Below are 13,121 nucleotides of genomic sequence, written 5' to 3'. Positions count from 1 at the left end.
TCTATAGTGGATAAGACTGCACGAACAACTTCAGATCTTCCAGCTCGGCAGATCAAACTTAAACGTGTCATGGTGTCGCTTGATGGGCACTGAAGGGGACACGATGAAATGTGACCACACGTGTATCCATTGTGCTCAAGGCTGTGCCGTGCACTGTGAGTTTCTCCAGCAGAGGAGACAGATGTCCTGCACACCTCCCTGAAATATTTACTATTCAGCTCTGTTTACTACGTTGCCGTGTCATGAGCTGTACTGTAACCAATGCACATGTAATGTATGGTTGAATCTGAGCTGTTTTCAGTTATGCTTACCTTGCAGCATCAGCATGTAGACATGAAAAGTTAAAGAGTTTGTGCAGACCACAACAGAGCTGATATGAAATATGAAATGAGATGTAGTTGCTGTGTATCTGTCCTCCTGTTGTGGTGTTTTACGGCTCACTAGGGCAAATACATTGATTAATATACTTTTAAGGCGTACTGGAATTCATTACAGTTCAATGCAGTTGTTACATAATTGTCCTGTATGCATCCCGATGTTGATGTTATCTGAGGAATATTTTTTAAGAATTTAGCTGGGGTCCCCCTGACAGACGGGCAATGATATCGGTGAAATGCTCCCAGGCTGTAGTATCTAATGTGAAGTACAGGATACACAGAGACTATTCAGATTGGACTAATAAAACCGTTATAATTTATTTAATTTTACAGTCTCCGCAATTTTGCTTCAATTCCATTGCAGGACCACAAGAGGGCGCTCTTCAATCTATGATTGCACTGCAATGTCCAAAAAGAAGCGTTCCTCCACCTCTAGCAATGATTTGAAACATGACCATGGGCTGGGCTGAGTTTCAGTCAGAGGTAAGGACGAACTGTTGGTCTTTGGTGAGGCGATTGTCACTATAACAATCAAATAGTTTGTTTAAGAGAGGCAACTGAAAATAAAGCAAGGATTGGTTATAAATGATTTGTTATTTCTATCTGTGTTTTTTCTTCTCCTTCCTCTCACGTGCCGCTTCTACTTTGATGAATTCTTACAACAGAGAAAAGTACATTTCTTCTGACAGTCAGGCCTTCAGCAAATACAATTTAAAAAAAACAAAGGTCAGGCTGTTATCCTCTGCAGCTGTTTTGTTGACCTGCAGCCCCACCAGAAACAATCACCTGCATACCACAAATTCCTCTGGAAGTACAGGGCAGCGTGGAAAAAGAAGATCCCCCTCTCTCTGTTTCTCTTGAAGTCTGCTTTACACTTTCAATCTGATGCTCAGCGGTAAAATGTATAGTTATATCCTGTCATTCAGTGGATCCAGTTCGAACTGTAAATGAAGTTTAAGAGCACATCGCAGTGTCTGATCAAAACCTGGAGGAATGGATTCCATTGCCCAAATATGGGCTCAGGGAAGTAGCAAGCCCTGACGCAATCACCACTACTGTTACTTTAAATGGCTTCAGGAAACAAGGGCTCCCACGCACGTCATGGGTTTTCCTCTGCGTGTGCCAGAGGAGCAGGATGTGCTAATATGGGCATCTCTTCTCTTAAAAAGGAAGTAACACACACGCCCACACACACACTGGGGGATGGGTGAGAGTGGAAGAGAGCACAGAGACCGTTCTAGGCTTTCTTCACTGTTCCAGACAAGTCGAGCAGTGGAATGGTATTCGTCCCTGGTGTGAGAAAGACTAAAAATAGATGTTTTTCACAGGTTAGACTTTTACTGCTCCAGGTTTTGCAAATAAAACAAATACATTGTGGTCCATTTATAATGTGTTAATTATTTTGAAACATTACACATTTAGAAATGCCTGACATGTATTTTTAATTAAACAGCAGCCTAAAACCAAATTATTTTGGGATTTTTGGTTCAGTTTTGGTGTGGTTTCAGCGATGTAACACCGTTTCTGTGAGCCAATAAGTGCAGTTACAACGCCTAATTGAGCTTTGGATATTAAAGCAACAGCCCAAAAACATTTGCCATTAAAACTAGTCAGGACTGATTGGATCTGCAGCCTATATGCAGTGCAAAGACAGGTGCATGTTTGGCCAGGGTTTGGAAAACTGATGTGTGTGTGGGGGGGGGGGAGTGCTATAGTCCAAAAGTCAAAGCTGGTTGCATGTGGTAACCTGTTTATGTAACGTGTAAACTATAGAGATTAGTACGATAGAGATTAGTTTAACAGGCAGGTTGAAGATTCATGAAGAAATTAGCTGATAAAATAAAGCCCAAAATAGAAAAACCATAAATTGCCATAATGCACAGCTCTTAGGTGTAGCCTGTGCTCAAAACTATATGATTCATTTTACAAGTCTCCAGCAGCTGTTGCCAGGAAATAAACTACCACAATCTACTCTATTTCTCCGTGCGTTTGTGTAATGATTGTCTGAATAAGACAGCTTTGAAGTTGTGAGGTTTATTTTAAGTTGTCCCTCCTGTTTCTAGTCTTTGTGGTATGCATTTGAGCAGTGTTGCAATTATTTAAGGGGTTTGTTGTTACATCACCAGATGGGTTCATTTGTACATGTGCGGTTTTTCTCATCACATCTAAGTTTCCTCGTGCTTTATGTTTGTACTTGAACAGCTACATGTGCATATCCTGATAGATTAAAATAGCCACAGCTGCCTCGCCAGTTGTTGCATTCAGGCCTGTTAGAAATAGCAGACCGGTGTGAGGCCGGAGGGCGGGGCTCTTTCTTGTGACGCTGAGGGAGTGACGTCGACGAGGTGATAAGTAGTTGTCCTCCACACAGTCTGTATTGTGTCTGTGTGTGAAGTCAGCGGGTGGAGACTGAACTCACAAACATTAACCTGTGATTGTTTGTCCTGGACTAATTTCAAAACAAGCTGTGACATGGAGGTCAGCGTGGAGGCCAAGAGGATCATGGTCGTGGCTTTGGGGAAACTGTACAGCTCGCGCACCCAGAGAGGGGGTATCCGTCTCCACCGGAGCCTCCTCCTGACTATGGTAATGAAATCCGCCCGGGACATGTACCATGCGGCTCAGGCGACGGCGGAAAGTGTAGCAGCAGGATACGAACAACAACAGTCCACGGCCGAGGGGACCACGGAGCCCGTTGGCGCTCACAGTGAGCTCCCGGTTACCGCTTCGCTTGCCACCGGAAAGCCTCGGACTTCAACCCGAGAGGAGGTCGTAACCCCCCCCACCGAGCTCCGCCGTGACGCAGATAACAAGGAGAATCTGTGCCCGACTGGCGCGGCACAGCACTCGAGGAAAAGACGGGGCAAAGCGGCCATGGAGCCGGACTTCCTGCCGTGCAAGAAAGCAAAACTCGAGCAGGCAGTGTGCCCTCAACAGCTCAGCGTGAGCTCAGTTTTGCTGGACTATGTGAACTGCAGCAGTAACCTGGGAGCAGCCCCATCCCCCATCCCTCTACAGAGAGCCATTGCAGCGTGTTGAAACCCGGCCCAGATTAAAGGCATTGAACTTTAACGACGCGGCCTCGGCGCGTGAACGCGCCCACAGAGGGGCCTCTTCAAGGGTTGTCTGAATGAACACCCGGGGCAGTGTGTTCAGAGAGTCCCGAGCATGGCTGTGAACAAGCCGGGGCATGTTCCAGGAAACACCGAAGCAGCCCAGTGGTGTGTCATAGCCCCAGTGACTTTTGGCCTAATTACTGGCCACACAGCTCACTACAACCGGCTTCAGCTGGGAGGGAACACGGTTCATCTGGATGAGGCCTTGAGCCGCTTTAATGAACATTTACAGCTCAACAAATGTTATTGTGAGTGTGTGGACCAGTGCTGAATGAAGACTGGAAATGTGTTGAATAATTCAAATGTAAAACATTCAATGACAGCTACCTCAGTATTTATTAAACATGTTTGTACTCAAATCTGAATTTGGAGTGATGTGTGGTATGTAACAGAAACCTACAACAGCGATAGGAGGGCAGTAATGAGGGAGAAATGTGTAGTGTCAGTCATGGTGGTTAAAAAAAAAAATGCTGCTGTTAAATTAGTTGGGTATTTGTGTGTGGGTGTGTGTGACAGGAAACTGGCCTGGGTGTAAAGAAGTTTGCTTCCTTTTCCCACAACTTCACATCCCCCACACTGATTTGCAGAACAAAAGCAGGGACAATTCAGGAGATTGCGGTCCAAAGAGTGGGAGGGAGCTCGTAAAACCATTGTCCAGGCGTATACTTGAGAACAATTGGGGTTCCATGGCTCTTCAATAAGTGTTTGGGCCCAAATACTGTAATAATAGTCGTTGGTTTGAACGGTTAGGTAAAATATTCAATTATTTGGGAAGTTGATAAAAGTCAAAGTGTGGGTAATGATCAGTAATCCATTACAACAAGCTGAAAAAGTCAGATAAAGGAGTCCTAAAGTCTACCGAGAGCTGTTTAATCTAAAACGGGACTCGTTGAGTGAAGAGGATTACATCGTTCAAATCAATTGATTAGTAATTATGGTATAAACGTATTTTAGATACGTCCGCATCTATCAAAATAAAGCTTTTAAATATTTCCATATGAAAACAGGCTGTGACTTTTGGGATGCAACGCCCCTACAGACTTAACAGTGGGCACAACAGGGATTCACCGTTTGGGGGGGTTAGTCCAGGAAAACAGAAGCAGGAATGTGGGGGGAAGTGCCTGTGTGAGTCACACGAGGCCCCATCTGAGCTGCTTATTCTTCCGGCTGAAACCAGAGCATCCTGTCTATGTACACAGGGCCGGAACTGTCTGGACACGTCTGAAAACACACTCACTTTGTCTTCTCACATTTAGACTGCTCTGAACTCACACTCTTTCTCTTACTCCCTTTCCCTTCCCTCCTGCTTTTTCTCACATGTAAGCTCACTGTGAAGGAATATGCTGCCACATTTATGCCTTCTGCGTCACTAAGCCTATGGTGCTTATTATGGTGGTCATTTTTCTAGAGGATATTTTCCAAACTTGCTAATATTCAAGCCTCACAGAAACATATGTGCTGAATTCACACAGAGCAACTGTTCCCGAGCCAGCCCATTAGGTTTGATCGCTTAACGCTGAGCTAATGAACGCTTTTATACTAACGGCAAATTATAACCCAGCTTTGCAGTTCCTCTCACGTCATCTTACAATTCATTCTTCAAGCTACTGTCTTACTCTCATCAAGCCTGTTTCCAGCTAAAAAGCATTCCGTAAATACGCTGCCTGCCCAGCACCGAACAGCAGATAGACAAAATGATCAACTAGCTGGTGAACATAGTAGAGCACATAGCAGCCAAAAAAAAGGCATCATATTTCCATCTGGAGCTAGTGAAAGGCCAAACAGAGCTTTTTGCTTACAACAGGACACCTTTAAACCACACATTTGAGTGACACACACAAACACACACCCCCAACACACATCGTCACAGTTAAAATAGACGTAAGCAATAATTGTGGACAAGAAATGAGGCAAAACGTTTTGCATTCTCTCTGGATTTTATTCTTTAGGAAGAGTTCTGTTTGGAATTACAAAATGCACTGGTAGAAATAGCGGTGAGACAGCTTGAGAGTGCGACAGATAAGATAAGAGTGTGAGAGACAGAGTTAGAGAGAGAGAAAAAAGAGAGAGGGAGTGAGTGAGAGATCAAAGGTTCCACAGCCAGTTATTATGAGTGCGTCATCAGAACTGGCTACGCTCCTGAAACCCCCTGACCCTCACCAAAAGTAGAAGGAAGAATACACCATCTGAACTGTACTGACTTTTCTTTGTATATATATATACTTTTTTTTAAACAGTTCTTTTTGTGGTGTCCCGAACATGGTCGTGTTTGTGCCTCAACCTGCATGTAACAGAAGAAAACAAACTCTCACCAAAGTCTCTTCTGTGTTTTTATTCTTTAGACATTTTTTTTGGTCATTTTTAACCTTTTTTGTTCTCAAAAATAGAAGAAAAAAAAGGAAACGTTGCTTTTTAAAAACATCTATCTATCTATATATCTTTTTTTTTTTTTTTTAATTCCTCTGAATTCATTAATCTGCTTTTTCTTTTATGTCCTGAAGATGACTGTTAACCCACGGTGTGGCATGCACATAGCACATGCATTTCTGGAACTAGATATTTTTTCCTTGTTTTTTAAATCTTTTGTACTTAAAAAAAAACTTTTTTTTTGTTCTCTTCTCAGTAGCGGCTTTACATTGCTTTTTGAAGACTTTGTGTGGTTAATCAGCGTGTTAGTGGTTTTCACTGCAGCATAGACACAAAGATGGATGGTGAATGTTTGGGGCTTTGCATGTTTCATTCAGGGGGTTACTGACTTCACACACACACTCACACGCACGCACACACAGAATCAAAGATTGTTTCAAGGATTTGACTAAAACATTTTTAAGATTTCAAAAAGGATTTCTGGAGACAAAAAATAGAAAGCAAACAATAAAACACCCAAAATGTATCTGAAACACACTTACCCATGTACACACACACACGCACGCATACGCAAAACCCCCACTAACACACACACACACACACACACACACACACACCTCAACCAGGAGCTACATACTTTAGTGTGCTTTCTGATTTGAAAAAATACTTGTCTGTGACATTCCACTGAGGTTGGAAAGACACTAATAGGCAGTTTTTTTTCTTTTCTTATTTTTTCGGTGCATTCTCTGGTCAACGTGTGATAGGCCTCCAGGTTAAAACGCAGGCCAAATAAATAAAAAATAATAACAACAATAACGTTGGGGCTGACAGTGGTGTGCGTTAGTGACAAGTGTTAGATTGAGGCACACAGAGAAACACACAGAAATAAATACAAGATATACAGGAGTGATGCACACACAACAAAGGTGTTTTCCAGGACCATGACGAGGCCCAGACATCGTTTCTCCAACCCATCTGAAACTGTGCCATTCAGTCGCCATGTGTTTACACGAGGTGAGCACAGACGAGGTGGTCTACAAGTGAGAGAATGAGCTACGCTGAATTCTCGGTGCGCTGCTAGAACAACGTGGAATCACGAGTGAAGTAAAAGGAGAGAGGTACAAAAACTAGAGGGGGCACTGTATGTCATACAGCGCCTCTGGAAGGTCACAGGCGGTGGTGGAACTCTGCAGAAGATGCATCCATTTAAATGCAGAAACCCGTCGGAAACTGCTGCGTTTCACACATTTTTAAAGGGGGACTCGTTAAAATTCCCCCACGGTCGAACTTATATATCGGAGTGAGAAGAAAGACAGGCCCATCGACTGCTATGGATAATCTCTTGACTCGTGCTTGACCTCCCGCCGACTCATTCTCCCACAATGCAACTGTGGGCTTGAGCTCCACCTCCGGGTTGGAAAAATGATTAGCTGAGCTCCAAAGGAAACAAACATATGGAACAGAATGCCAAACCAAATATGGAGAATCGGTCCCATTATCAAGATCATCATGATCATTTAGAAGTTATTATATCATCGGTTTATCCATCATTACGGTCAATAACAAAGAAAACAACGATGAAGAGTTTCTCTCCTTTCTCCGCCTTTCTATTGGTCTCTTTCTCTCAGATGTGTCTGTTTTAACCCCAAACCCTGGAAGACTTTGAGAGGTTAATGATTTGTCGGACCTGTTCGCCACATCTTGTATCCACTTTACCCTGCTTGTACCGTTGTTCCACTTTAATTACAAAAAGTTGACTCCACGAAAAATATGTGCAATTCCAGCTGTATCAGTGGCAGGCATCTCGCGCAGAAAATACAGACAAGCAAGCAAAAAGTAATCATTTTGTTCCGTAGAGATACACACATAGTATTTAACCAATCTCCCTATAGCCTTCTGTCACTTGATTTTAGTGTTAATGAAGGTACAATGAGAGGAATGTCAGAGAGAGAGAAACAGAAAGGCTTTTTTACCTCAAAAAGAGAGAAACCCTGCAGACCACAACAGAAAGGACCAATAAAATATCCCCCCCCACATACAGTAGATTCTCATTGATGCTATTATTATTATTATTTTTTGTATCATTCATGCAGGATTCCACAGGGTGTACAACTCCGCAAGTCTAAAAAACGAAGCCGTGTGGGGTGCAACAGAAGATTCAAGCTTCAATGTTTTGAAGACGTAATAGAGAAGGAGGAGGAAGAGGCAGGAATAGAAGAAGAAATACTGCAGAAAACAGTTATTGGTTTGTTTTTTGTTTCTGAAAGCCATCTCCACGTTTGAGTTTTTCTTCTCTCACAGATCATGGGTTGAGGTTGGTTGCATTGTTTGTTCCGGGGAGCAGGGTGTTCTCCGTGAACAATGTTAAACATCCCAAACGCACCCATCCCGTCCTCCAGATGTTGACCAAAGGACTCGTCACGCCCGTGCAACACTCCCCAACTCTCTCGCCCACGAAGCCTCCTCACCTCATACAGGTGGAGGGCTCATCGTCACTTTTGTTCTTATTTAAAAACACAGATGATAAAACTCATCAATATTAAACTGGTGGCTGGGAGGGTTGGATTTGATTCTTTTTGCAGCTAACTCAACTGAAGTTAGCTTTGAGATGCAAAGAAAAGAAAGAAAACAGTGGTCTTTCTTTTCTCTCTGCTTGTAAAGTGTCTTTTGTCGAGTCGCAACTCTTGACATCTTGTAAGTGGCTGTAGCTCGTTGCCAGAGGCGTAAATTAAGACACACGACTAGTGTCCTGCTTGCATCCTGAGACACTGCAGTTTGAGTTGGTCTTATTTGGCATCAAGATATGAATGCAACAACAATGCAAGCAGAACATGGAGGCGGTTTCCCCTTACACCAATTGTTTCTCCAGATCCTGCCTCAGCATTCTTGTTCCACCCCCTTCATCCTGACACCTATCCCTTCATCTAGCCCGCCATCACTAGGACATGCCAACCAGAGGGGGGGGGGTAGGAAAACACTGAACAGGCAAGAAAGAAAAATTCATAGTTTCCCTTGGCAGTCAGAGCTCTGGCTCAGAGCCTCCTATCTTCATCTCGTGGTCCGTCTATCTCTTCCTTTTCCTCCTTACACCCCTCCCCCGTCCCCAGAGGCTAGCACCAGTCGTCGTCCTCCGTCTCGCTGTAGGGTTCATGCAGGCCCTTGCGGGGACCTCTAGGATGCCCAGCTGGAGGGGGGATCTTGTGAGGCCCTGTGTTTGGGGGTCCATGGGGATGTATGGATGGTGATGAGGAGCGGTAGCCGTTGGGCAAGCGGCGCTGGGCGGCAGGCTGCATCTGGCCCTGTACAGGCCCAGTCAGGGCGGTGGTGGGAGGGGGCGCTTGGCCGGCAGTCCTAGGTGAGGTGCGACTGGGCTGCGGGTGGGGCGGCGGATGAGGGTGGGGGTTGTTTACAGGGTGTGGGTTGTTTACAGGGTGTGGCTGGGGTGGAGGGAGGGGATGGGGGTTGTGTGGCTGTGCTTGTGTGGGAGGCGGCAGTGGGTGGTTGGCTAGAGAATGGGGGTGGGGGTTGCCACCTTGCATGGGGCTCTGCTCATAGGCAGGTGGTTCATGATGGTCCTGATTGTAGAAGCAACCGTCCCCTTCCACGGAGCCGCCTCCTCCACCTGTGTCTCCCCAGCGAGGTGGGGGATGATGACCTTGGCGGGAGGTGCCATGGTGAGCCGTTGGGGGGCCAGCGGGAGGAGGACCCTGGCCTTGGGGAGGCTCAGGAGAAAAGTGGCGGGGGGCTGGGGCTGGGGGTCGGCCCTGTGGCCCCACAGGTGGTGTGGGCATGGCCTTGCGGACCACGGGGGAGTAGGTAACATGCGGCCGGGGTGTTGCCGGGGTCTGAGGCAACTGTCGACGGCCTCGTCGCGGTGTACTGGTCCCCGAGGTGGAGGGGACGGGACTTCCGCTGACCGAACTACTGCCCTACACAAAAAGTGAAATAAAGCAAATAAAAAGAACGAACCACAAATTCAACGACAGAACATGTAGAATAAAGAGAATGGGAAAGATAGAGTGTGAAACAAACACAGAGGAAAATATAAAGAATGCAAGATAGAGAGGCAGAGAGAAAGCAATAAAGCAAAGACAAGAACAAGACCCACAGGAAGAACAAGAAAAAAAGCACCAGTCATAATGTGTGTGGAGTGGAGGAGAAAAAAGAAAGAAATGACCAGAGGATGAGGACAAAAAAGATGAGATTCCAAACAGCACCATACACAGAGAAGCAACATGTCACGCAGAGGAAAGGAAATAAAAGACAACAGGAGAAAAGAAGGGTAAAGGGTTGATTTCCAGAGCAACAGATGAGGTACAGGGTAAATATGATGACTAAACATACTCAAAATGGGTTTGGCTTTGACTTATTGTTAGTGAGCTGTAGGACATGAATGCATCAAGTTCTAGAAAGCCATTTTTTACAACACTAAGGCAAAAGTTAATTGGGGGGAAACAATTCTTTCCCAATTAGCTTTTGTAAAACAAGTTATAACTCAAAAGAATCAATAAATAAGGCTGAACGGTCACAGAAGTTTCTCAGCAAAGGCAGATCATCTTTTGGTTTCCTATTTTAATAGGAAATGTTTTAGATGATGTGTTTGGAGAGGATGCTATAAAAGGAAAGGTAGTGGAGGGAACATGAGAGAACATTGGCAGTTAAAAAACACTAAGGGAGGGCAGATAAGGACAGCAGACACTCAAATATACATTTGTATATTTGTTTGGTTGTTGGAAGAGTGATTCGATAGCAGTGACTTCATTTAACAAACATTTACTTGTATTCACATGATTAAACCCACAATAATGAATATGTTTGGATGCATGTAGTCAAACATATATGTATATATAAATGTACATAAAGGGCCCATACTATCTTTACCAGCTTGAACTCAACTTTGTGATGTTAAGGACAACAACACGTCTTGGCCTCTAATTTGAGGGCAGCAGCAAAAGATCAACTAGTCCCATAATAATTATATATTACAATATCAAATACTTTCTGGTTAACAGTGAGTTTATAGTCCTTGTTAGTACTTCTTTACCTTATCCAGAGGGCCCCCAGATAACTTTCATAATAAAACCACATCGGAACGTCACACTAAAGTACAGTGTTCCTTTACTGCCAGACTAGAGGCCCTTGCCCTGAAAATGTGGTCATATCACTGCTTTTTTCATTGCTTCAAACTAGACACTGCATGCACACAAGTACCCAGAAGCCCACCTGTCTGTGCGTCATGCACTCGCGACCCTCGCTGGGCGATCGTGACCAGCGCCGGTCCCTTTCTCTCTCCCTCTCCCTGTCGTGTTCTCTGTCGTGCTCCCTGTCGTGCTCTCTGTCGTGTTCCCTGTCGTGTTCCCTGTCGTGTTCCCTGTCGTGCTCCCTGTCGTGCTCTCTGTCACGGGAGTTCCTGTGTCCGAACTCGCCCCCTCGCTCTGCTACATAGCGCTCCTTGTCCACGGAGCCGTGGTGGTGGTGATGGTGGTGGTGGTGCTTTCGGTCTTTGGACCGGCCGCGATCTCTGTCACGGTCCTTGTCTTTGAACGTGAGGTCGCCCGACTGGGTGGTGGTGCTCAGGTCTGTGCCCAGGCCTGTTGGTGGAGTTTAATGAAGTTATTATTGGTGTGTGGGGAAAACACTAAAGATTGCTATGACATTAGATACCATGTGATCTTTCCCACCTGTGTCACCCTCCGTGTAGCGACAGAGGGACCTCTCAGATGCACGATGACTCCGGTCTTTTCGCCGGTGTCCATGTCTGGAAGTTCTCCCCTCCTCAGGTACAGACTCCATGTTGTAGTCGTCTGCACCTCCTTTGTCCCTGTGGCCCCGCCCAGACCTGCTGTGGCCCAGCGATGAGGCTGAGCGCTTCATGGGACTGCTGTCATTGATGGGCTGAAAGAGAGAAAGCGAGAACCCACCGAGGAAGGGAGGGAGAGAGAGGGAGAGAGAGGGAGAGATGAAGGGAGAGATGTTTCCTTTGATTGTCGAGTTGGTGTTGTCTGCGAGGGATAAGAGACATTGTGTGTATGTGTGTATGTGTATGTGTGTGTGAATGGCATCCGTTTCTTGAACCCTAATGAACCTCCCCAATCATACACTCCCACATTAGTAATATTTTTCCAGTCATGCTACTGATTATAGGGCAGGGGTCGGCAAAAAGCAGCCCATGGGCCAGATTTGGTACTCCATCAGAATTATTTGTCTCCTACAAAAAATATCAGCATAAGATCTTAATTATCCATCTAATATTTAAAACTATCCGTCACTCTGCACCAGGCTACTGAACAGGATGTAATGTGAAGAGCTCCTGTCTAATGAAATTCACAGAGTAATAACTAATAAAAAACAATTTTTAATATGAAACTATTGATGACGGTGTTATAGATCTTGTATGTTTCAAGATGAATAAAATAATATATATTTTAAGCATTCACATAACAGGCACACATCTCCATTGCACATGTGGCAGCCAACAAAGTGTGAAGAAAAACTGTCTCAGGGCTGAAACTGTAGTAATTGCCGACCCCCGATACAGAGGATCAAAAAAAGAATAACAAGAAATAAAGTAAAAGAGATGATGGCAAACGGCCATGCCTTCCATGCTTCGGTAACTTGCTTTGTAAAATAATAAAGGAGATAGAAATGTCAGAACCACTTGCAACAGCACTCCATCCTCACCACCATAAACCCCAGAACATGACACATTTCCTCTACTTTCCTCCAGCCATGCAGGTACATAGGGGCTGTCCTGAGTCCTCTACCCACACGAGAGCATCCTCTGCAGAGGCTTCATACTCTGAGGTGGGACAGCAGGACAAAAGCCTACGGCACCACAAGCTGCTGACCTGGGCATGTAAACCATATCAGGCTTCTTCAGTGCTGGATCCTTTTCGTTTTCCAGTTATTGTGTGTTAGACAAATCAACAGACAGGTGACCGGTTGGCCGATGTATATTTAACACCAGTTTATCTGGCCTCATAGGACTAGCACTGAGAATCCCAACAACACAACATCAATTTACACGCACATATAAATCAAATCATTCCTCTTTCTGTCTCTCATCTCACACACACTTACACATAAATATGCTCCCACTTCAACACATTTCAACAAATTTCTTGCATGCAGTTGTGAATGGAGACATTGACAACATTATTACAGACGAGCACACGGGCACGAGGACAGAGAGCAACAGAGCACTAGCAGCAGCTGAGAGAGAGAGAGAGAGAGAGAGAGAGAGAGAGAGAGAGAGAGAGAG

The 13,121-nt window shown here is 45.0% G+C and overlaps 2 protein-coding genes across 16 annotated transcripts in view; one reads left to right on the top strand and one right to left on the bottom strand.

Annotated features, from left to right (window-relative positions):
* The first annotated feature begins 2,712 nt into the window (after positions 1–2,712).
* ier2a (immediate early response 2a) lies at positions 2,713–3,858 on the top strand. Its single transcript, XM_031872216.1, has one exon. It carries the CDS (start codon positions 2,850–2,852, stop codon positions 3,414–3,416), a length of 567 nt encoding a protein of 188 aa, XP_031728076.1. The 5' UTR covers positions 2,713–2,849; the 3' UTR covers positions 3,417–3,858.
* A 2,873-nt stretch (positions 3,859–6,731) lies between these two features.
* cacna1aa (calcium channel, voltage-dependent, P/Q type, alpha 1A subunit, a) overlaps positions 6,732–13,121 on the bottom strand; it is a 71,998-nt gene continuing 65,608 nt past the window's right edge. For 14 of the 15 annotated variants that reach the window (XM_031872270.1, XM_031872271.1, XM_031872268.1 and 11 more), the window contains 3 exons: positions 11,542–11,755; positions 11,084–11,451; positions 6,732–9,789 (listed from right to left, as the gene is read on the bottom strand). In XM_031872270.1, coding sequence (XP_031728130.1) covers positions 8,971–9,789; positions 11,084–11,451; positions 11,542–11,755 — 1,401 coding nt within the window. In that variant the 3' untranslated portion in view covers positions 6,732–8,970. The remainder of the gene's footprint in view (positions 9,790–11,083; positions 11,452–11,541; positions 11,756–13,121) is intronic. The other variant, XM_031872272.1, reaches the window with a different exon arrangement.

The sequence above is a fragment of the Anarrhichthys ocellatus genome, unplaced genomic scaffold (assembly GCF_004355925.1).
Source record: "Anarrhichthys ocellatus isolate YVR2014 unplaced genomic scaffold, GSC_Weel_1.0 scaffold62, whole genome shotgun sequence".
Classification (NCBI taxonomy): Eukaryota; Metazoa; Chordata; class Actinopteri; order Perciformes; family Anarhichadidae; genus Anarrhichthys; species Anarrhichthys ocellatus.
Note: the sequence above shows the minus strand (reverse complement) of the source record. Positions and strands in the feature narration are given on the sequence as shown.

What these genes read in the sequence shown, in the direction of transcription:
- ier2a (XM_031872216.1), top strand. Translation starts at nt 2,850, where the DNA reads ATGGAGGTCAGCGTGGAGGCCAAGAGGATCATGGTCGTGGCTTTGGGG.